This window comes from Boleophthalmus pectinirostris, unplaced genomic scaffold, assembly GCF_026225935.1.
Source record: "Boleophthalmus pectinirostris isolate CB_2022bp ecotype Guang Dong unplaced genomic scaffold, ASM2622593v1 HiC_scaffold_4, whole genome shotgun sequence".
NCBI classification, from domain to species: Eukaryota; Metazoa; Chordata; class Actinopteri; order Gobiiformes; family Gobiidae; genus Boleophthalmus; species Boleophthalmus pectinirostris.
Window position 1 is genome coordinate 38,122,138 of NW_026571353.1, and position 24,622 is coordinate 38,146,759.

The window sequence follows — 24,622 nt, forward strand, 5'->3', positions numbered from 1 at the left end:
GCGCCCTGTGCAATGGCGAGGGCCATTCAACTCCGCTTGCAGCTTTAATTATATAACTGTATTTGTACAAGTCTAAATAAAGTAGAAAAATAAGTTATAAAAAAATATAATCACAGTTTTCTACAAGAGGTCTTAGGAGGACTGGGCTGAGTTGTTGTAGAGTTGTAGAGTTGTCGGGAGTATTATATTATCTGTAACATAAGAGTGAGTTGTTGCACAGTTGTAGGGAGTATTATCTGTTAATTAAGGGTGAGTTTGTTGTACAGTTGTAGGGAGTATTATCTGTTACATAATTGTGAGTTGTTGTACAGTTGTAGGGAGTATTATCTGTTAATTAAGGGTGACTTGTTGTACAGTTGTAGGGAGTATTATCTGTTACATAAGGGTGAGTTGTTGTACAGTTGTAGGGAGTATTATCTGTTACATAAGGGTGAGTTGTTGTACAGTTGTAGGGAGTATTATCTGTTACATAAGGGTGAGTTGTTGTACAGTTGTAGGGAGTATTATCTGTTAACATAAGGGTGAGTTGTTGTACAGTTGTAGGGAGTATTATCTGTTACATAAGGGTGAGTTGTTGTACAGTTGTAGGGAGTATTATCTGTTACATAAGGGTGAGTTGTTGTACAGTTGTAGGGAGTATTATCTGTTACATAAGGGTGAGTTGTTGTACAGTTGTAGGGAGTATTATCTGTTACATAAGGGTGAGTTGTTGTACAGTTGTAGGGAGTATTATCTGTTACATAATGGGTGAGTTGTTGTACAGTTGTAGGGAGTATTATCTGTTACATAAGGGTGAGTTGTTGTACAGTTGTAGGGAGTATTATCTGTTACATAAGGGTGAGTTGTTGTACAGTTGTAGGGAGTATTATCTGTTACATAAGGGTGAGTTGTTGTACAGTTGTAGGGAGTATTATCTGTTACATGGTGAGTTGTTGTACAGTTGTAGGGAGTATTATCTGTTACATAAGGTGAGTTGTTGTACAGTTGTAGGGAGTATTATCTGTTACATAAGGGTGAGTTGTTGTACAGTTGTAGGGAGTATTATCTGTTACATAAGGGTGAGTTGTTGTACAGTTGTAGGGAGTATTATCTGTTACATAAGGGTGAGTTGTTGTACAGTTGTAGGGAGTATTATCTGTCCCTCTATAGTATAGTTGCCCTCCCGTCCTCCTGTGTCCCTGTGTCAGATATATTTTGTTTATATTTCAGAGTGTACATTCTGTGCTGACTCTTACTCCTGATGAAGAGGACACGTATGAAGAGGCCGCTCCCTACGCCCCACAGTCCACCTGCAACTCTACTGGTACTACTACTACTACTACTACTACTACTACTACTACTACTTGTACTACTACTACTACTACTACTACTACTACTACTACTACTACTACTACTACTACTACTACTACTACTACTACTACTACTGCTACTACAACTCTACTTCTCCTTCTACTGTACTACACTACCCCTTTTGTGTGCAGAGAGGGCGGAGTCAGACAGCAGTCATTATGAGTCGTACGGCGATGAAGACGACGATGACGTGTTTGAGGGCGGGGCCGGGCTGATGACGGACAGGCGCTTCGTCCAGAGGAGCGCGTCGCAGCCATGTCTAAGGCCCGCCCCCGAGTCCCGTCTCTGCGGTTACCTGTGGAGGAGGAAGTGGCTCGGGCAGTGGATCAAACAGCTCTTCATCATCAAGAACCACTCACTCATGGTAAATAGTTAACCGGGAACTGTACTGGTTTTTCCTCATTCTGAAACTCAACTATGCTTACAGTGTAATAAGTGTGTATATATGTGCTATTACAGTGTAATAAATGCACATATGTTCTATTACAGTGTAATAAATGCATATATGTCCTTTTACAGTCTTAGAAGTGCATATATGTCTTATTAAGGGCCTTTCACTCCAGAGCGTCAAAAAATGCCCGAAATGCCTCAATTTAGACGCCCCTGACACTGTGGACGAACGGGAGAAAAAATACTTGACACGCGTCCGTTGCCCTGGAAACAAGTGCATGCTCCCGGCCTTTTTCTGAAACGATGGCAGACCAGACTGAGAGAGACTTTAGTGTTTTCATTACATAAAACAGCGGAGGAGATCGGCTCAACGACTGTGGCGTACATATGTGTGTGTGTGTGTGTGTGTGTGTGTGTGTGTGTGTGTGTGTGTGTGTGTATGTGTATATATGTATGTATGTATGTATGTATGTAGGTATGTATACTCCACTAATGACACTGGTCCAGTCCTGGTTTAGACCCGGTCTAGTCCTGGGTTAGTCAGTTAGTTTTATGCTCCGCTAATGTTTGTGGCTCTTGATTGGTTGACGCATAGTGTCTGATGTGAAAAGTTCAGCATTTTCAACTTTCTGGCATCAACGCCTTGGACGCCAAAACACTCAAGACGCGCTGCGTCAACGCCAGATTTGCACCGCGCTGACACCCGAAGATGCGCTGCAAAAACGCAGGACACCCCAGACATGCTTCCACATAAACTTTACATATAAACTGGAAGCTCTGACACTTTGGTGTGAACCCCCCTTTACAGTGTTATAAGCATAAATATGTCCTATTACAGTGTTATAACTGTGTATGTGTCCTATTACAGTGTAATAATATTGTTCTATTACAGTGTTATAAGTGTATATATGTTCTATTACAGTGTTATAAGTGTATATATGTTCTATTACAGTGTTATAAGTGTATATATGTTCTATTACAGTGTTATAAGTGCCCGCGGGACCCTGACCCGCAGGTGGCGCTGGACCTCCGGGGTTGTCTCCTGACATATAAGGCCAAACCCCAGAGGAGGGTCCCCCACACCCTCAGACTGATGCTGCCAGGGTCCCACAGCCTCGTCCTGGGCTTCAGCAGCTTCCAGCATGCGCAAGAGTGGAAGACGGTACTATAATACTACTACTACTACTACTACTACTACTACTACTACTACTACTACTACTACTACTACTACTACTACTACTACTACTACTACTATTGCTGCTGCTGCTACTACTGCTACTACTACTGCTACTACTACTTCTCCTGCTACTGCTACTGCTTCTACTACACAGTGACTCTTTAAGTGTGTGTGGCAGGTGATCGAGGAGCTGAGCTGTGGAGACTTCGAGACTCAAAGTTCAACTGGGATCAGAACTGAACCACTGTCCTGCAGGGTAAGACCTGGGTAAGACCCGGTTTAATCCTGGTTTAATCCTGGTTTAGACCTGGTTCATGCCTGATTTAGACCTGATTTGATCCTGGTTTAGTCCTGGTTTAGTTCTGGTTTAGACCTGTTTCTTTTGTCTTCAGTCCAGTGCAGTGCAGACTGACTCAGATGATGAGAGATCCTCAGCTCCACAGCACCTCCAAAAGGACAAAGGTGAGCACCACGGTCACAGTATGTTATACCAGTGTGTCAGATGCCCTCCCGTCCTCCTGTGTCCCTGTCTGTCAGATGTGTCAGATGCCCTCCCGTACTCCTGTGTCCCTGTGTGTCAGATGTGTCAGATGCCCTCCCGTCCTCCTGTGTCCCTGTGTGTCAGATGTGTCAGATGCCCTCCCGTCCTCCTGTGTCCCTGTGTGTCAGATGTGTCAGATGCCCTCCCGTCCTCCTGTGTCCCTGTGTGTCAGATGTGTCAGATGCCCTCCCGTCCTCCTGTGTCCCTGTGTGTCAGATGTGTCAGATGCCCTCCCGTCCTCCTGTGTCCCTGTGTGTCAGATGTGTCAGATGCCCTCCCGTCCTCCTGTGTCCCTGTGTGTCAGATGTGTCAGATGCCCTCCCGTCCTCCTGTGTCCTGTGTGTCCGTCCTCCCTGTGTCCCTGTGTGTCAGATGTGTCAGATGCCCTCCCGTCCTCCTGTGTCCCTGTGTGTCAGATGTGTCAGATGCCCTCCCGTCCTCCTGTGTCCCTGTGTGTCAGATGTGTCAGATGCCCTCTCTGTGTGTTGCAGATTACCTGAACGTGCTGATGAACTGTCAGTGGCAGAGTTTGCACTGTGAGGTGGAGGGCCAAGTCCTGAACATGTTCGCCCACAGAGACCAGGACCCAGGTCTAGACCTGGGCCCGGATCTAGACCCCAGTCTAGATGGCCAGGATCAGAACCAGGGCTCAGACCACGGCAGGACCCCCCAGTACACACTGTCTCTGATTGGCTGTGAGGTCACGTCTGGCCCGGACACGCCGCACTCCTACAGGATCACACTGAGCACGCTCAGTGAGGCGCCCGCCGTGCTGGAGGTGAGAGCCAATCAGAGGAGAGAGGGAGGGACAGCCAATTAGAAGAGTTTATCACTCACCTCTGTGTGGCCTCCTCAACCACATTAAACCTCTCTGTTCATTATACAAATAAGCTCTATTCACGCTTACGTCACAAACCAGGAAGACGTTTGGTCACTGCGCATCACATACTGGGAAGGATCCTCTGACAAAGTGACAAAATAAATAAAAAAGATTAAATATGTACGTGTGTGTGTGTGTGTGTGTGTGTGTGTGTGTGTGTGTGTGTGTGTGTACAGGTGTGCAGTGCAGACGAGAGAGAACGCTGGATCAAACTCTTGAAGGAATCAGCCAATCAGAGACAAGAGTCCAGCCCACCCGTGGACAGCGCCCCCCTCAGGTAAGATCTGGTTCTGACCTGGTATAGACCTGATTGAGTCCTGATTCAGTCCTGGTTCAGTCGTGGTTCAGTCCTGGTTTTGTTTCCTCAGTGGTCTCCAGACGCGGAGGTTCCCTTCACCAAACACTTACGAAACACAACTGTACTCCAACAGCTCAGTCCTACAGCACCAGGTCAGTACTACTACTACTACTACTACTACTACTACTACTACTACTACTACTACTGCTGCTGCTGCAAAAGCTTTTGGTAAAACTAATATGGATGTTTATGTTTTTTCAGCTCCACAAAGACTCCAGCCAAGACTCAGGGACCTACGGCAACAACAGCCTCAACCGTCAGTACCTCGAGGTCTTAGTTGAGCCCTGGTTTAAACCTGGTCAAAGACTTGAGACTTGCAAAACGACGACTTGGTCCCACCTCTGCCAGATTCCATTCTTTTATAATTTATTAATACACCAAAATTTTATTCCTTTTTTGATTCGAGAAATTGAAAATCAAACCAAAATTGTTGTACGAAATCACATAAAAAGAAAAGATTTTCCGAGTCCTTATCCCCTGTGTCACAAAACACACGTTTACATGTCTCAAACTTGAATTTTTGTCTCAGGAGCCTGTGTTGTTGTGGTGTTTGTTTTGGTTCAGGGCGGAGGGGCGGGGAGCAGCGGTGCGTTCAGAGACTCGAGCTCGCTGGGAAATCTCACGCCTCAAACGGAGTGAAGCTGCGGGCGGAGTCAGAAGTCAACCTGGCAACCAAAAACAAGCGCACCTCCTTCAGGCAGTCACTGGCCATCTGCACCGAGCGCGCCCAGGTGAGAGACACTCCTGCTCGTCTCCATGGAGATACATTGAACATTCCAAGTGAAGCATTAGAAATCCTGCACAAGACGCATTCTTGTGGCTTTAATACATGCATCCCGAATTTCAGACTTCTGGTCATCGTGTAACACATACTGGGAAGGATCCTCCGAAAAAGTGAGCATCAAACCACCATGTTTGTTTTTCAGTGGGATGCGTCTATTGTCAAAGTCGATCTTTTCAAGTCTTTTGAACCATATCACTTTTGTTTCTGGTTCTGATATTGTCATATTTTAGTTTTGGGATTCGGACATCGTAATTGTGTGGTTGTTGGATCCTAACAGTGGAAACAAACAAAAGTGATATGGTTCAAAAGACTTTAAACTTTGGCTCTGACAATAGACGCATCCCACTGGAAAAACAAACATGGCAATTTGATGCTCACTTTTTCGCATTTCATTGTATGCATTATGTGATGACTGGAAGTCTGAAATTCAGGATGCATGTATTCCCTTTTAAACATACTTTAGTTGCCTTAGAATTAATATTACACATTTTCGAGTCTACATTTGGAAATAAATGTTCTAAATTTCACCACCATCTCCAGTGAGCGCCTTCTGCTGTCAGAAACGGAAAGGGACGTTTACAAAGAAAACAAATGCTGTACTAACAGAGCCATGTATTCATTGTGAACGATTCCATGCTGCTATTCTGACCTGCTGCGATTTAGACATTTACATCTAATTGTCGGAATAATGGCATAAACCGTCCCAATACTTTGACTTTTTTTTTTTTCATTAGGCGATCTGCCTAAATAAATAACCAATCAAGTTCATAGCGGCAGCTCAATGAGATGACAGGGTTAGGTCTCACAGCCCAAAACACACATTTGACCACCTACATATAACAATGAAATCTCAGTGTATACACATTAGGTCCCTATTTTGTTTTTACGTGTTATATATTTGTAGTAACACTGGTCTCTTCTTCTTCCTTCAGTCCAGTTTCCTGACGCCTCTGCTGAGGAGAACGGCTTCAGCCAAACTCTCTCTGAAGCGCGCTCCGTCGGTGCTGTTCCTGGAGACCGGACGTGTCTCCAACAGGAAGAAGGTACTTTTAAAGATGCATTATGGAACTTTACAAACTGCCCCCTGTGGCTCCTCTGGGGTCACAGTTTATAGAGAATGGGTCGTAATATTAGAACAATACTTCCTTCTGTAGCGCTGGTTTATGTTTGTTGTTTCTTTACCTTTGCGGGTTTGTGCCGTCCATTACAATACTTTTATCTTATGTTAGGTTCTTTTTACAGACCAAGAGTTTGTTTTTCATCCCTGACAGTTTCGACTGCTCACTAGCGCTCTTCTTCAGAGTGGTCACGTGATGTTGCTGTGACATGTTTTGGCACGTCCTCCTACCGGTGGAGGCAGGATGACAGCACCAAACAAAAATAAAACTGAAAAAAAGAGCACAGGCATGGTAACATTACTGTACATCAGGGGCATAACAAAAAAAGTGCAGAGGGCAATGAGAAAACACAATATCAACACAGTGAAACCGTACAGAAAACTCAGACAATTACTCATCCACCCGAAAGACAAAATAGAACCAGAGCATAAATGTAATGTCATATACGAAATACCTCCATGTCCTTCAATAAAACACACATCGGGGAAACAGGGTTCAGTGCACGAAAAAAGGAACATAGAACAGAACACGAGAGGGAAACAGCGAAGGCGAAACGCGGGCAACAAAACACAAAGCAGAACAGGAACAACTTAAACCGGCTTCTCTGACCAGTGTAAAAGAGAAAAACACATTCTGGACCAGGACGGAGCAAACATCACTGCGACAGAGGAAAATAAACATTGTCTCTGGATTATAGAGCCAATTGAAATACGGAAACGTGCCCACAGAACGATAAACCAGGACGAGGGGCTTTTTTACTCTCACACACTGGGATACTGTCCTGAGGAAGTCGGACTGCAGATGGCGCTGTTGTCCTGCCTCCACTGCTAAGAAGACAGTGCCAAAACCTGTTCAAATCAACTGAGCGACACGACAGAGAAACGTCACGTGACTCTGAGGAAGAGCGCAGGGAGCAGTCGAAACTGTCAGGTATGAAAAACAAACGCTTGGTCAGTAAAAAGAACCTAATAACATAAAATATCGGAAGACCAAATTAATCTCATTGGACCCATACTTGTATCTGTTGTCTGTTACCATTGTCTGTATCCTTAACCTTACCATTGTTGGTTTGCTTATGTTATACTACCAAGCTAAATAGAATAGAATAGAATAGAATAGAAAGCCTTTATTGTCATTATTCAATAGTATAATGAAATTCAGAGCTGCTCCATCAAGTGCAAGAATTAATAATAAATAAAACAAATTATCAGTTCTCATTCAGTATGGTGACAGCTTTGGGGAAGAAGTTGTCCCTGAGTCTATTGGTCCTCACTGGAATTGACCTGAAGCACCTGTCAGAAGGCTGAGACAGCTAACAGCTAATAATGTCCTGTGCAGTGTTGGTGACCCTCTGCAGACGCTTCCTGTCGGCCTCTGTGCAGCTCGAGTGCCACACTGACACTGCAGAGGTCAGCAGGTGACCAGTGGTGGAAGGACAGAAGGTCACCAGCAGCTTGTGTTTAGTCGCTCCTTCCTGCTGCTGGGCCTTTTTGACCAGTGCTGAGGTGTCGACTGACAGTGTTGGGAAGGTGACTTTTAAAATGTAATCCCCTACAGATTACAGATTACATACCCCAAAATGTAGTTTGTAACGTAATCCATTAAATTACTTAAAGTGAGTAACGTAATCTGAATACTTTGGATTACTTGATTTACTGTAGAGAAGCAAAAATTAGGAAATCTTCACATGAGATGTTTCGTCTGCTAAAAGACAATAAAAAGCCCAGACTTTCCTTAACCATATTAAAAATATTATTGATAGAAGAGGAGGAGACATGGTCTGCACGGCATGGTTTCGTCCTGTTAAATCCTGTTTTAGTCCTGTTTTAGTCCTGGTTTAGATCTAGTTTAGACCTGGTTTTAGTCCTGGTTTAGACCTGGGTTCAGTCCTGGTTCAATCCTGAATTAGTCCTGGTTTAGACTTGGTAAAAAAAAAAAAAAGTGATTTAGCCCAAAATGTGAAAACAAGAAATTACCGCCCTGTAATCCAGTTATTTCAACAAAGTAACTGTAATCCAATTAACACTCACTGAAACAGTAACTGTAACCGAATACAGTTACTCATAATTTGTACTCTGATTACTTAACTCCGGTACATGTAATCTGTTACTCTCCAACACTGTCGACTGACCAGGAGAGATCCGCAGAGATGTGAACCCCAAGGAATCGGAAGGACTCCACTCGCTCCACACTTTGGTCGCTGATGTACAGAAAGTCCAGGATGAGTTCTTTAGTCTTGGTGATGTTCAGTGCCAAGTTGTTAGTTGCACATCACTCACTGAGTTTCAGGACCTGATCTCTGTAGGCGCTTCATTCCCCTCTGGTATCAGCCCCACCACCGTCGTGTCATCAGCGAGTTTGACAGTGATGTTCTGTGGGTGGGTGGGACTGCAGTCGTCAGTGTAGATATATAACAGTGACTCTTTGTCTTCACTTGTAAATAGTTCATATGGTTTAATGCAAAATGTCTGAAAAATGCAAAAGAAAGCTCATTGTGTTAGATTAGAAGAGTGGGGGTGGGATTAAATAAGTTTTCTTCTTCCCACTCCTTTTCGGACAATTTTTTTGTTGTGGTTCTATTTCTATTATGATTTCACTTATGTTCTATGCTCCATTGTATAAGTATGTAACTCTCTACTTGCCCAAAATAAATACATGAATAAAAAATAAACAAAATAATATATCCATAAACTCACAGAGGAGCCCTTTGTACAGCAGTGTTGGGACAAACACGATCACAAACACAGGTGCAATAAAAAAAAACATTTCCACAAAACCTATCCACTTTTCTATGTTGATAAGAGGATTAAAATGATTATTCAAGGGACAAAAATATGCAATTAATATGCGATTAATTTGCGATTAATCTCATGAATGTCATAGTTAATCGCAAATTAATTTATATTTGTTTTATTTATTATTAGTTAGTTATTAGTTATTATTATTAGTAGCATTTTATATTTTTTATATTTATTTATATTTATTTTAATTCATCTATTAAATATTTTTATTGACTGACAAAACTAGTTTAGATAAAGTTTAAACATTCCACTGAAACATTCCAGACAAAGCAATAACAGAGCAGAAAAGTCCCACAGTGAATCTTTAACATGTAAAACTAAAGTAATGTTTTTGTTTCGCAGGAGTGGGAGACCAAAGCTGCAGCCTGAGCTTCACCAGAACTGAACCTGTACAGAGAAAATACAGCGTCAGAAGAACAGGAGGAGCTTAAAGTGAACTATGGATCGTTTGTTTTCATTTTTGTATTAATATTGTTTATTTGTCAGTTTTATGTCCCATCCTCAGGACCACCTCACACTGCCACTGTGGTTTTGTACAATGTTTTATAAAGAGCACTTTTATATGGAAAACAATCACTCATTTATAATTAAACTATTTTAACCTGTTTTAGTTTTGTATTTTTATTCAACTGTTTCAGGACATTTACTGTCAGACGTGTTTCTTAGTGTTGTAGTCAAGACCAAGACCAGTCCAAGACCACAGGGTCCCGAGACCAGGACAAGACCAAGACTTTTAAAGGATGAGACCGAGACAAGATCAAGACTGAGATAAGACCAAGACCACGGCCCATCAAAACCAAATCGAGACCGTGCAGGTTTATTGCCAAAAGCAGCGGCCTTAATGAAATATAATCAAGTCCAAGCGCCTTCAAAACCAAGACAAGGCCAAGTCCAAGCACCTTCAAAACCAAGACAAGGCCAAGTCCAAGCACCTTCAAGACCGAGACAAGGCCAAGTCCAAGCACCTTCAAGACAGAGACAAGATCGAGTCCAAGCACTTTCAAGACCGAGACAAGGTCAAGTCCAAGCACCTTCAAAACTGAGACAAGATCGAGTCCAAGCACTTTCAAGACTGAGACAAGACCAAGTCCAAGCACCTTCAAGACCAAGACAAGACCAAGTCCAAGTACCTTCAAGACTGAGACAAGATCGAGTCCAAGCGCCTTCAAGACCAAGATAAGGCCCAGTCCATGTGTCTTCAAGACCGAGACAAGACCAAGTCCAAGCACATTCAAGACTGAGACAAGACCGAGTCCAAGTACCTTTAAGACCGAGAAAAGACCAAGTCCAAGCACCTTCAAGACCGAGACAAGGCCAAGTCCAAGTACCTTCAAGACCGAGACAAGGTCAAGTCCAAGTACCTTCAAGACCGAGACAAGACCGAGTCCAAGCACCTTCAAGACCGAGACAAGACCGAGTCCAAGCACCTTCAAGACCGAGACAAGGCCAAGTCCAAGCACCTTCAAGACCAAGACAAGGTCAAGTCCAAGTACCTTCAAGACCGAGACAAGACCGAGTCCAAGCACCTTCAAGACCGAGACAAGACCGAGTCCAAGCACCTTCAAGACCGAGACAAGACCAAGTCCAAGCACCTTCAAGACCGAGACAAGACCGAGTCCAAGCACCTTCAAGACCGAGACAAGGCCAAGTCCAAGTACCTTCAAGACCGAGACAAGGTCAAGTCCAAGTACCTTCAAGACCGAGACAAGGCCAAGTCCAAGTACCTTCAAGACCGAGACAAGGTCAAGTCCAAGTACCTTCAAGACCGAGACAAGACTGAGTCCAAGCACTTTCAAGACCGAGAAAAGCCAAGTCCAAGTACCTTCAAGACCAAGACAAAACCAAGCCCAAGCGTCTTCAAGACCGAGACAAGACCAAGACCACAAAAAAAAAAAAAAAAATGTCTCAAGGCCGTTCTCAAGGTCGTTCTCAAGGTCGTTCTCAAGGCCGTTCTCAAGGCCAGTCTCGAGACTCAAGACTGATCATCTTAGCAGCTCTATTTGAAGCTTGGTTGTTGGCAGAGTTGAGGTATTTAGTAGTAATTTAAAAGCAGAAATTAAATTATTTTATCTTTTATATTTATTTATCATTTCAAAGTTAATTATGAAAGTTCAAAATAAAAATAGAATGAAAACTCACAGAAAGTGTTTAAAAATGCATTTTATTTTAATTCCTGTTTTCCACAACAACACAGCGTCAGACAGGAAACATCCCTTTCAAAATAAAACACTCCAAAATGTACAAAAAGCAAAACAATCTTTGTGTCGTCATGGCGCTAACTACTTCCTGCTTTACACTTTACATCGGCCAATCAGAACAAAGCAAAAGAAACGTCTCATTAAAAGGAAAACAAAAGAATCACCAACATTTCAGAATAAAAGTAAAGTGACTGATGCTCGCGGTTTTATTTTGGCGACGCTCAAACAGGAAGCAGCGATTTAAAGGTGTTTTTATTATTCTATTGCTGTGCACAAAGTTTAACAAAGTGTCCAGAGGTTTTTTTTTTTTATTTATGAATTTATTTAAACGAAACAACAACAAAAACATAAGAAAGTGCGATATTTTAGTTGGTTTTAAAGCGCCGCCCACTGAGAATGGTTAGTTCTGATTGGTTAATCCAAGCGTCATTCCTACAGAGTAAGTTAAAGTGCACGTGACAGTTTTTAATTCTGATTTGGTTTCTTGGAAGTGTCGGTTTATAGAAAAAAGTCGAATAAAAGCACAAAAATACAGAAAGTAGCGCTCTGTTTGTCATGAACAGAAAACTCCAAAATGCAGAAACTATTTACGCACAAGGAAGGACTTTTTATGAGGGTCTCCAGGCTTTTTTTTTTTTTTTTTTTTTTATCTCCGGTGAGCTTCGTTTACAAAATTAAAATGCCAGAGAGTTTGTCATTTTAGCATTTTAGTCGCAAGAAATTGAGTTTTATAAGAGCCACGGCTTTAGACAGGAACAGTTAGAGGTTTATAAAACATTATTAACACTATTATCTGTTTATGAGAGCAGAAAGTAAAATTAGGCATAAAAATTATACATTTACAATTTTAATAGTATTTCTATTCATCAAATTTTTGTTAATTACTGGGCCGTGGGTCGTTTGGTTCCGGGCCCCCTCCTCCTATACGGCGTGTGGATCGTGCCTCTAAACTAGAACTAAACCAGAACTAAAACTAGGACTAAACCAGGACTAAACCAGATCTAAACCAGGTCTAAACAAGGAGTACACCAGGACTAAAGCAGGACTAAACCAGAACTCAAACTAGTTCTAAACCAGGACTAAACCAGGTCTAAACGAGGACTAAACCAAGTCTAAACCAGAACTAAACCAGGTCTAAGCCAAGACTAAACCAGAACTAAACCAGAACTAAACCAGGTCTAAACTGGGACTAAACCAGATCTAAACCAGGTCTAAACAGGTTTAAACCAGGACTAAACCAGGAGGTCTAAACCAGAACTAAAACCAAGACTAAACCAGGACTAAATCAGGTTTAAACCAGGACTAAACAGGTTTAAACCAGATCTAAACCAGGACTAAACTAGGTCTAAATAAGGACTAAACCAGAATTAAACCAGATCTAAACCAGGACTAAACTAGGTTTAAACTAGGTCTAAACCAGGTCTAAACCAGGACTAAACTAGGTTTAAACTAGGTCTAAACCAGGCCTAAACCAGGACTGAACCAGGACTGAACAAGGTCTAAACTGGGGTAAAACTGAAAAAGGACTGAAACGGGACTAAACCAGGACTATACTAGAACTAAACCAGAATTAAACCCTAAAGCCTAAACCAAAGCTAAACCAGAGTTAATTCTACGTTTTATTTTGGTAGTTTCTGTGAATAGGTGCGCCTCTCCACAGACCCGAACTGTAACGTGGCATTGTGCTGTAACCTGCTCGTCTCCCTTGTGCAAAACGGGTTTAATCTGTACTGTGGAACATTCTAGACAAGCAGGTGGCCGACCCTCAGTCAGAAATGTTACGCAGTGCGCCTTTAAATCTATACAAATTTTAACTGTCACGTGCACTTTAACCCTGAAACGACGGCTCAAACTGACAATATAATCTCAAATAACACAAAAAACAAAATAAAACATGTCAGTGGAATTAAAAAATTGCACGTAATTAATAAAAACGTTAATCTAAATTATTAAATCTGACTTTTCGGAGCTTTTCGTGTTATTGTAGTTTCTTCTCTTTGACCCTTTGAAGTGAAAACCTTTAAAACTGACCTTAACTTTCTATTTCTGCCTTGAACGTTTCCCAAAATAATTCCATTTCAAAATAAAAGTCTGTATTTTTAAACCTCCAGACACCTAAAGAGTCTCTCGATTCTCATTGGTCGGTCAGATGCTGGTGGGTTCGTTAAAAACTACATGTCCCATCATGCTTAGCTGCTGTTTCTGTGGGCAGTGACTCTGGCTCAAGAGACGCGAAGGAAAAGAAGAAGAGACGATCCGAGCAAAAACCAAGACTGAACCAGAACTAAACCAGGACTGAACCAGCACCAAACCTGAATGAAACCAGGACTGAACCAGGACTAAACTAGGTCTAAACCAGGACTAAACCAGGACTAAATCAGGACTGAACCAAGACTAAACCAGGACTGAACCAAGACTGAACCAGGACTAACCCAGGACTGAACCAGTACTGATCAAGGTCTAAACTAGGTCTAAACCAGGACCAAACCAGGACTAAACCAGTACTGAACCAAGACTAAACCAGGACTGAACCAAGACTGAACCAGGACTAAACCAGGACTGAACCAGGACTGAACCAGGACTAAACCAGGACTGAACCAGGACTAAACCAGGACTTAACCAGGACTTAACCAGGACTAAACCAGGACTTAACCAGGACTGAACCAGGACTAACCAGGACTGAACCAGGACTAAACCAGGACTTAACCAGGACTTAACCAGGACTAAACCAGGACTTAACCAGGACTTAACCAGGACTAAACCAGGACTAAACCAGGACTTAACCAGGACTAAACCAGGACTATACTAGAACTAAACCAGAATTAAACCAAGACTAAACCAAATCTAAACCAGGGTTAATTCTAAGTTTTATTTTGTTTTTTTTCCGTGATCAGATCGTCTCGACTCTTCTCTCTCGCGTCTCGTCCTGACGAATAACGAATGACATCACTGTGACATCATCGGGGCGCGGGGCCAATAGGATCGCTCCTCTTTGCGTCCGGCGGTTTCGGCGGCCGCGGACTTCAGCGAGACGACGCAACAGTGTCCGGAAGAATCGCACATCGCAGTCCGTTCCGCCGCAGTGCCCACAGCGCCCACCAGAGGGAGGCGTCGGGCGCTGCGTTCAGGTGCTCCTCAGATTCAGGAATTTTATTTGGAATGTTGAAATAATGACATCACAGAAAAACCAAAGAGGAACTGGTCCAGAGCTCCAATAGTCGACTAAACTGTAAAGAGGGGGTACTGCACAAAATGTACCTTTTTTTGTTGTTGTTTTTTTTTAGTAGTTTTTTTTGTTAGGTTTTAGCATGCAAGTTTGAGTAATCTAGTGATCTCTCCTGGGCCCAAGTCAAACCCTCCCTCCTGTGCTCAAATGAAACAGAAAACGCACACCAAACATCTTGTAGAGGTGCAAATGCAATAAAAATGAAAAAAAAAAAAAAAAAAGAAAAGAAAAATACACTCAGATGGTCGATGTCCGAAAGTTCTTTTTTTTAATTTTTAAATTACGTTTTGGCAAAAAGTCTCGTCAATAGTCTGATCATTTCTCTCGCTTTGGACCACAGTGTACCAAATATGTATGTATACTAGGGCTGGGTATCGTTAAGAAGTTGCCGATACGATACGTTTTTCGATACAGTGCACTTTCAATTCAATACAATTCAATGCGATATATTACAAATCGATTCGATACGGTTCAGTGGAAAACAAAACCAGAACCAGAACTAAACCAGGACTAAACCAGGACTAAACCAGAACTAAACCAGAACTAAACCAGAACTAAACCAGAACTAAACCAGGACTAAACTAGGTCTAAACCAGGACTAAGACTAGGACTAAACCAGGACTAAACCAGAACTAAAGAAGGATTAAACTAGGTCTAAACCAGGACTAAACTAGGACTAAACCAGGACTAAACTAGGACTAAACCAGGACTAAACCAGAACTAAGACTAGGACTAAACCAGGACTCAACCAGGTCTAAACCAGAACTAAACTAAGACTAAACCAGGACTAAACCAGAACTAAGACCAGGACTAAACCAGGACTAAACTAGGTCTAGACCAGGACTAAACTAGGACTAAGCCAGGTCTAAGCCAGGACTAAACCAGGACTGAAACAAGTTTCCATAAAGTGAAACCATCTGATGAATCAGGTTAACGAAAAAAAAACACCCATTTTACTCCAATAACACAGCGATATATCGATACAGCAGCCCACAATATCGATACTGTGTCATCAAATTAAACAATGTGATATATCGATATTTCAATATTTTTGCACACCCCTAATGTACACTCTGTTCCAAAGCAAGAGAAACGATCTGACGAACACTTTTTGCCGAAACGTAATTTAAAAATTTCAAAAAGCTGTTGGACATCGGTCACCTGAGTGTGCTATGCATTTTTTTTATTTTTATTTTTTTTACGTCATTCATGCTCCCACACGACAATTCTCCGTAAATATACAAAAACATGATAGAAAACTGTTCACTACAACTTCACAAACCTGATGCGATGAGCAGGTTGCGGTTGGTCGTGTTGCGATGGCGCTCTGAAGCGGGAGTGACTCAGCGCAGAGAGCAAAGGGAGGGTGGGCTCAGAGCGACAAAGGATGAAAGTGAAACTGATAAAACTCATCAGTCACGTCGCAAAGCAGGAAGACGTTTGGAAACATGCGATGAAAACTTCCGGCGCGCTCTGTTTTCGCGGTAATAAGTCGGACAAAATCTTGGAAAAATGAGAAAATTTCCCAGTTTTCTTCATCTCCGTGTCATTGTAGCGTTCCGTTACGTTCGGCGAATCAACAATTACGACCACACCTCTTCATTTTTTCATCGTTTTCCCACTTACGCACAACTCCAAACGGCACATACGTCTTCATTTTACATGTATTAAATCTGACTTTATCTTCAAACTGGACTTTTTCGGAGCTTTTCGTGTTATTGTAGTTTCTTCTCTTTGACCCTCTGAAGTGAAAACCTTTAAAACTGACCTTAACTTTCTATTTCTGCCTTGAACGTTTCCCAAAATAATTCCATTTCAAAATAAAAGTCTGTATTTTTAAACCTCCAGACACCTAAAGAGTCTCTCGATTCTCATTGGTCGGTCAGATGCTGGTGGGTTCGTTAAAAACTACATGTCCCATCATGCTTAGCTGCTGTTTCTGTGGGCAGTGACTCTGGCTCAAGAGACGCGAAGGAAAAGAAGAAGAGACGATCCGAGCAAAAACCAAGACTGAACCAGGACTAAACCAGGACTGAACAAGGTCTGAACTAGGTCTAAACTAGGGCTAAACCTGGACTGAAAAAGGACTGAACCAGGACTGAATCAGGGCTAAACCAGAACTAAACCAGGACTGAACCAGGTCCAAACAAGGACTAAACAAGGACTAATCAGGAATAAATCAGGAATAAACCAAGACAACCAGGACCAAACCAGAACTAAACCAAGACTGAACAAGGTCTTCTAAACTAGGGCTAAACCTGGACTGAAAAAGGACTGAAACGGGACTAAACCAGGACGATACTAGGACTGAATCAGGACTGAATCCGGACTGAACAAGGACTGAACCAGGTCTAAATCAGGTCTAAACTAGGTCTCAACCAGGACTAAACCAGGTCTAAACCAGGTCTAAACTAGGGCTAAACTAGGGCTAAACTAGGACTAAACCTGGACTGAAAAAGGACTGAAACAGGACTAAACCAGGGCTAAACCAGAACTAAACCAGGTCTAAACCATGACTAAATCAGGTCTAAACCAAGTCTAAACCAGGTCTAAACTAAGTCTAAACTAGGGCTAAACTAGAGCTAAACCTGGACTGAAACGTGACTAAACTAGGATTATACTAGGACTGAATCAGGACTAAATCAGAACTGACCCAGGGACTAAACTAGGACCAAACCAGAACTAAACCAGGACTGAACCAGGGCTAAACCAGGACCAAACCAGAACTAAACCAGGACTAAACAAGGACTGAACCAGGACTGAACAAGGACTAAATTATGAATAAAACAAGACTAAACCAGGACTGAACAAGGACCTAACCAGAACTAAACCTGAACTAAACCAGGACTAAACCAGGGCCGGACAAGGTCTAATCTAGGGGCAAATTCCAGATGATTCCAAACAGCACATACGTTTACAGTCTTCATTTACTTCAGTGAGTTTGATCACAGAGTCGGGAACTACACCGGAAGTCGTCGCATGTTTCCAAACGTTTTCCTGGTTTGTGGCGTCAGCGTGAATAAAGTCTGTTCCCCCCCTTTAACAGACCTGACCTACAAACTCATCTGTCTTTGTTTTGACGCTAAACGCACTTCTTGCGCCCCCTGCTGGTGTTACATTTTTATGGCATCTAAGTCCTGAGGCTGTTTCTAACACTGGAGCACCTGAAGCAGCGTCAGTCTGCGGAAGAGAGGAGCCGGGGAACATGGGTAATGTAGTTCAGGGGACACTACAGACGATTGTGAGACGATTGTGGTTCTGTCTGGGCCCCGTGGAGCAAAGGATCGTGGGTATTGAGTGGCAGCAAAGGATCGTGGGTAATTGAGTTCAGAAGAGGCAGACTGAAGATTGGGGGATGATTGTGGTTCTGTCTGGGCCCTGTGAAGCAAAGGATTGTGGGTAATGCAGTTCAGAAGAAGCCAACTGTAGATCATGGGGAAAGCTGGTTCTGTCTGGGCCCCGTGGAGCAGAGGATCATGGGTAATGTAGTTCAGAAGAGGCCAGCTGAAGATCATGGGTAATGTTGGTTCTATCTGGGACCCATGGAGCAAAGGATCGTGGGTAATGCAGTTCAGAAGAGGCCGGCTGAAGATCGTGGGTAAAGTTGGTTCTGTCTGGGCCCCGTGGAGCAGGGGATTGTGGGTGCTGTAGTTCTGTCTGGTTTAGGGGCTTGTAGAGAGGAGGATGGTGGGCGATGCAGTTCAGAAGAGGCAGACTCTCTTCTTGAGCTCGTTGCGTTTCCACAGCGACAGTTTGTCAAACTCCTCGAGCGTCATTCTGAACACGCTGTAGAACTCGTCCTCAGACAGGTGGCGCTGTGGAGCACACAGGACGTTAACATCAGGACAACTGCAGGTTCAACTAAAGCAGGATTTAAATCAGAGCTCTTCACCAAACTGGACTTTTCAGAGCTTTAAAACATGTTCTAGTCGTTTCTTCTCCTTGAGTATCTGAAGTTGTATTTGGAGTGATTTGTGTATGTTTGAGTCGTTTTTAATCACTTATTTTCAAAACGCAATTTTGCTGATCTATCCTGTTTTCACCTCACCGGTACACGCCCACTGTTCTGTACTTGCTTTTAGTTTTATTTTCTTAATTGGTGATACAGGAAGGATCTGGCAACGCCGCATAATCATTTTGGTAGATTGGACAAAAGTGAGTCATTTTAGATCAATATTGTGATTTTAAATGTGCAAAATTTTAAATAAATAATGTCTCTATAGTCTATCTGTAGCCGGCGGGCAGCTCTAATATATATTTGATATGAGCTCACGGGCCAAATATAATTATATCGCGGGCCAAATTTGGCCCCCGGGCCTGAGTTTGACATGTGTGCCATACTGAATTAAAGGTAAAAGTAGCTGCTAAGATGAAAAACAAGATGAAACAGAGCATTTTGATCTTTGGAGATGCAGACAGATAAATAATAAAGGATTATTCAAACAAGTGTGAATTAAACAAAACACAACTCCTGGCAAAGGCACAGATCTCGTGGGTGCCCAGCGACCAGAGCACCCAGGCAAATCTCCCAGCACCCAAAATTTTCCTCGATCTTGTTATGTTATGCTGTGCGATATTTTCCATCTTTTCACTCAGTCTCAGCTCAAACTGTACGACCAAATCACAGGGTTTAAAAGTTCACAGCTCACAATTCATGTTCTCACACTAAACAAACTACTTCAACAGAGCGAAACCCTCACAAGAGGCGACTGGATTTCAAACAGGTTTGATATTCTGGTGACGATTGCGAGTATGATTGCCGATCTGGAGCTGGTCATGAGGTGTTAATCAGTTCTCGTTACCCCATGTTTACTACACGAAGCACGATACACGATTAAGCCAAAACTCTGTGTGACCCCCAAAATGGCCAAGTGAAAAATTGGCTCAAAAAGGGCCAAAAATCACTCAGCGTACGCCCGGCTTTAGAGGCGCCCCCTGGTTCAGAAGCAGTAGTGTGACGTGTTGGCAAACCAAGACAATTCAAGTTAAAAATAAAGTGAATAAATTTGTGTTTAAAGATTATTCTACCTCCAGAGTGTGAGTCAGCCAGCGTGGTATGTTTTTTTTAATTGTTCATGTCTTTATTTTGTGTCTTTTATATTATACTACTCTAGTTGTCATTTATGTTCATTATTTTGGTTTGATGGTGGCGTTGGTGAGGTTGGTGGCATCAGTGGCCAAAGTGGCTCAAGACTGTACAAGCCACAGTAAAGATTAATTAAGCCATCAGTAAAAAGAGTTCTTTACTGACTGCACGAGGAGGTGGACTGATACACGAGCCAAACCTGAAACAACATAAACCAACACCTGTGACTCCAGGAGTGTTAATGATGAAGTAATAATGCTCTAACATGGATAAAAACTCACAGTCTGTTTTATGTGATTTTAAAGCTCTGGCCGCTCTGATTGGCTGTTGTAACCATCCAACATGTTGTATTTTTATGATCTGATCTGCGAGCACGACTCATCACAATGTCAGTGGTTATAGCAGTAACAGAAGTGAAGTGAAGCACAGACCTCCAGCTGAGTGCGGTCCACCTCCGGGGGCAGCGTCCTCCTCCCTCTGTGCGTCACCACCAGCGTCGAGTACGGGAACACCTGAAAAACAAACACAGCCACATTTAACACAGCAAAGTTTAAGACAATCAGTAAATAATAGTATAAATTAATAGTATATTTCAGATACTGGACCTTGTAGTGTAACATGGAGGGAAGTGAGGCTCCTCTGTCTCCATTCTGCACAGACACATCGTCATCGTCAGGGCTCGTTCAGATTTACACTTCACACACACATGATTCTGGTTTTCCTGACTCTAACTTGCACATGACAGACTGTTTGGTTGAAGCCCTAACCATGTGCTAAATATTGATCATCGTTTGACTTCAGTTAAGTGGCATTTTGTGGGAAAACAGTTCAAAAATACAGGAATTAGCGCACAAAACAGAATCTATGGAGTAAGAAAGCTTTCAGAAAAAATCATGTGCATAGGAAAGAATTCTGTGCATATTTGTCTGTAGTTGAGCATAAAATAAATATTCGTAAACTCTCGAATGAGTCCAGTCGTACATAAAATGTGTTGTGTGTATTTTATCCATCAGAATACGAATTGAAATGTTACGATGTCAAGAATCACAATCACGAAATGAAAATTTCTGATCACACTTTCTTCAGTATGAATATAAATTGACACCCGAGCTCGTGGAGCAGGGTGTCCGCAAATTTTTATTTTTGTCACTGACCTGGAGTCCTGCAGGGGGCAGCGTGAGGGAATTACAAACATATTAACAACAACAAAAAAGACAAATATATTTTCTATTTGAAGTTTAAACATTTCAAACCTTCAGGAGCTGCGTCTGATTGGCTGAACTCTGTTGACTGAAGCTACAAGCAAACAGACATTTGATTGGTGGACTGGACTTGTTTGTATGCTGGTGCTGCTTTGTGATTGGTCGGTGTGTGTGTGGGGGCGGGACTCACCCTGGGGAGGCCTGGGGCGCTCGATGGAGCAGATTTAGACCATTTGGAGCCTGAAAAACAAAAACACAAGAGTCAAACCCACTGGAAAACTCAGACTGAGCCCCAACCCGAAGGTTTGATTCCCACTCAGACCAAGTTCTGTCGTTGTGTCCTTTGGCAAGACACTTCACCCACATTGTCCTGGATATATGTTGTGTGTGTGTGTTGGTGGTGGGAGGAGCCAATGGGGCAGATTAACAGCTTTACTTCAATCTGCCCCAGGGCAGCTGTGGCTACATGATAACTTAAAACCACAGAGTGTGACGTGAGTGAAGAACACTGCAGCCTTCTGGTCTGAGGGCAGATGCTCATGAATATTATAACGGTACGTTTAGTGACAGATCTGTGTGTGGTGTTTTACAGCACTTAAATCAGGGGTGGGCAATTGTTTTTGACAAAAAATATCATTTAAAAAAATACCTCTAAATTAAAAGCATTGCAGCTTTAGTCCATGCATGAGGTTAAATTATAAAATATGTTTATTTTGTAATTCCAAATGATTTTAAACGGGTCGGTCCGAGTCGACCAAAGGACCATATGTGGCCCGAGAGCTGGACAAGGCCCAGGCCTGACTTCTGAAATCTCAGACCTGTGGTGCGTTCAGGTACAGTGTGTTGTGTAGTGTTTTACAGTCTCAGACCTGTGGTGTGTTCAGGTACAGTGTGTTGTGTAGTGTTTTACAGTCTCAGACCTGTGGTGTGTTCAGGTACAGTGTGTTGTGTAGTGTTTTACAGTCTCAGACCTGTGGTGTGTTCAGGTACAGTGTGTTGTGTAGTGTTTTACAGTCTCAGACCTGTGGTGCGTTCAGGTACAGTGTGTTGTGTAGTGTGTTACAGTCTCAGACCTGTGGTGCGTTCAGGTACAGTGTGTTGTGTAGTGTGTTACAGTCTCAGACCTGTGGTGCGTTCAGGTACAGTGTGTTGTGTAGTGTGTTACAGTCTCAGACCTGTGGTGCGTTCAGGTACAGTGTGTTGTGTAGTGTTTTACAGTCTCAGACCTGTGGTGCGTTCAGGTACAGTGTGTTGTGTAGTGTTTTACAGTCTCAGACCTGTGGTGCGTTCAGGTACAGTGTGTTGTGTAGTGTTTTACAGTCTCAGACCTGTGGTGCGTTCAGGGAGTGATCGTGTTTTCTTGCGTCTCAAGTGGAGCAGAGGTTTTCTCGTCCTTCAGCAGAATCTTCCCCAGGTTCCCTGGGATCTGAATTCAAAAACACATTTAATACTAATGTTACTACTAATACTACAAGTACTACTACTATTACTATTATTACTACTACTACTAGTACTACTGCTATTACTACTACTATTACTACTTCTATTACTACTAATACTACTGCTGCTCCTGCTGTTGCCACTCCTGCTACAGCCACTACTGCAGTACAGAGAGTATTGTAGTAATTGTACACAGTTCTGTAGTACTTGTACACAGTACTGTAGTACTTGTACACAGTTCTGTAGTACTTGTACACAGTACTGTAGTACTTGTACCTGGTGCAGACGTTGTGTTTGTCGGACTTTGAGGTTGAAGAAGTCGTCCGTCTCGTCTTCCTCCTCTTCATCAGCGGCAGCTCCTCTCCTCCACCTCTCCTGCTCTGAACACACACAGACCTGGTTTAGACTTGGTTCAGTCTCCTGGTTTAGACCTGGTTTAGTCCCGGTTTAGTCCCAGTGTAGTCCTGGTTGAGTCCTGGTTTGGTGCTGGTTTGGTGCTGATTCGGTCCTGGTTGAGTCCTGCTTGTGTCCTGGTGTAGTCCCGGTGTAGTCCCGGTTGAGTCCGGGTTGAGTCCAGATTGAGTCCTGGTGTAGTCCTGGTTCAGTCCTTGTTTAGTCCTGGTTCAGTCCTTGTTTAATCCTGGTGTAGTCCTGGTTTAGTACCGATGATGGCGGTGGAGGGGGGGCAGGGCCAGGACTCGGTCTCGATGGCTGACGGTTGGTTTGGATTCGGAGCCTGAGCTGAGGGAAACTTGGACGACTCGATGATCAGATCCTCCATGTGTCTGAGCGGAGGAGGAGACGACGACACTACGACAGACAAAAGAATGAGAAGTAAATTTCACACAGAAGATGAAGTTTGTAAGATGAGGACACAAGGGCAGGTGCAGGTGCAGGGGCAGGGGCAGGGGCAGGTGAAGGGGCAGGGACAGAGGCAGGTGAAGGGGCAGGGACAGAGGCAGGTGAAGGGGCAGGGACAGGTGCAGTACCTTGTTTGTAGATCGGAGGTTTCTTGTAAATGTTGGTGCCATTTTCTACAACAGAACAAACAGATCAAGAATTATTATTATTATTATATTATTATTATTATTATTATTATTATTATTATATCAGTCCCGGTCCAGTCCCGGTCCAGTCCCGGTCCAGCCCCGGTCCAGTCCTGGTTTAGTCCCGGTTTAGTCCTGGTCCAGTACCTGGTCTGTGGAAGTGCTGTGGGGGGGGTGGGGGGGTCTTAGTCAGGGTGGGAGTGGGCGTGGCCTGTGGGGTTGTGGGCGTCGACATGCTGCTGTGGGTCCGGCTCTGATTGGTGGAGCTGGGAGAAGACCCGCCCCCTGAGCGTCTGTCCAGCCAATCACGTGTCTCCTTCAGCATGTGCTGCAAACACACAGTAAACATCAGGTCAGGTGTCGCCTGTCATGGGCCTGTCACATCTGCAGGTGTTCAGGTCAGGTGGCGCCTGTCATGGACCTGTCACATCTGCAGGTGTTCAGGTCAGGTGGCGCCTGTCATGGACCTGTCACATCTGCAGGTGTTCAGGTCAGGTGGCGCCTGTCATGGTCACCTGTCACATCTGCAGGTGTTCAGGTCAGGTGGCGCCTGTCATGGACCTGTCACATCTGCAGGTGTTCAGGTCAGGTGGCGCCTGTCATGGACCTGTCACATCTGCAGGTGTTCAGGTCAGGTGGCGCCTGTCATGGGCCTGTCATATCTGCAGTGAAAAATCCTCTGCAGCAAGAAAACATTTTCCATCAGAAACTCAAATCCAAATAAAATAACTGCTTATGAATGTTTCGTTTGGGCTCACTCTGCTCCTGCCATGTCCTCTGTGAACTACACCTGACGCACCTGCTGCACCTGCTGCACCTGCTGCACCTGCTGCACCTGCTGCACCTGCTGCACCTGCTGCACTGGACTCACCTTGACCCATTGACTCCAGGTCTTCCTGTTCCACTTCATAGGTTTACTATTTGACCCTCTTTTCTTTAAACTGTTTTAAAGCTGGAGACTTGAACAGAGGAAGTGTGGCTCTTACCTCTGGAGAGGGAGGAGGGGACACGGAGTACGGAGACAG

General features: G+C 43.4%; 1 protein-coding gene and 1 pseudogene across 1 annotated transcript in view; one reads left to right on the plus strand and one right to left on the minus strand.

Annotated features, from left to right (window-relative positions):
- si:dkey-220o5.5 (actin filament-associated protein 1-like 2) overlaps positions 1 to 10,259 on the plus strand; it is a 22,832-nt gene extending 12,573 nt beyond the window's left edge. Inside the window, exons 6-17 of the mRNA XM_020931639.2 lie at positions 1,210 to 1,303; positions 1,482 to 1,714; positions 2,723 to 2,902; positions 3,096 to 3,173; positions 3,310 to 3,379; positions 3,950 to 4,236; positions 4,515 to 4,615; positions 4,707 to 4,788; positions 4,898 to 4,952; positions 5,261 to 5,427; positions 6,413 to 6,523; positions 9,742 to 10,259. Coding sequence (XP_020787298.1) covers positions 1,210 to 1,303; positions 1,482 to 1,714; positions 2,723 to 2,902; positions 3,096 to 3,173; positions 3,310 to 3,379; positions 3,950 to 4,236; positions 4,515 to 4,615; positions 4,707 to 4,788; positions 4,898 to 4,952; positions 5,261 to 5,427; positions 6,413 to 6,523; positions 9,742 to 9,768 — 1,485 coding nt within the window. The 3' untranslated portion in view covers positions 9,769 to 10,259. The remainder of the gene's footprint in view (positions 1 to 1,209; positions 1,304 to 1,481; positions 1,715 to 2,722; positions 2,903 to 3,095; positions 3,174 to 3,309; positions 3,380 to 3,949; positions 4,237 to 4,514; positions 4,616 to 4,706; positions 4,789 to 4,897; positions 4,953 to 5,260; positions 5,428 to 6,412; positions 6,524 to 9,741) is intronic.
- Positions 10,260 to 18,131: 7,872 nt separating this feature from the next.
- LOC110166397 (dematin-like) overlaps positions 18,132 to 24,622 on the minus strand; it is a 51,123-nt pseudogene continuing 44,632 nt past the window's right edge.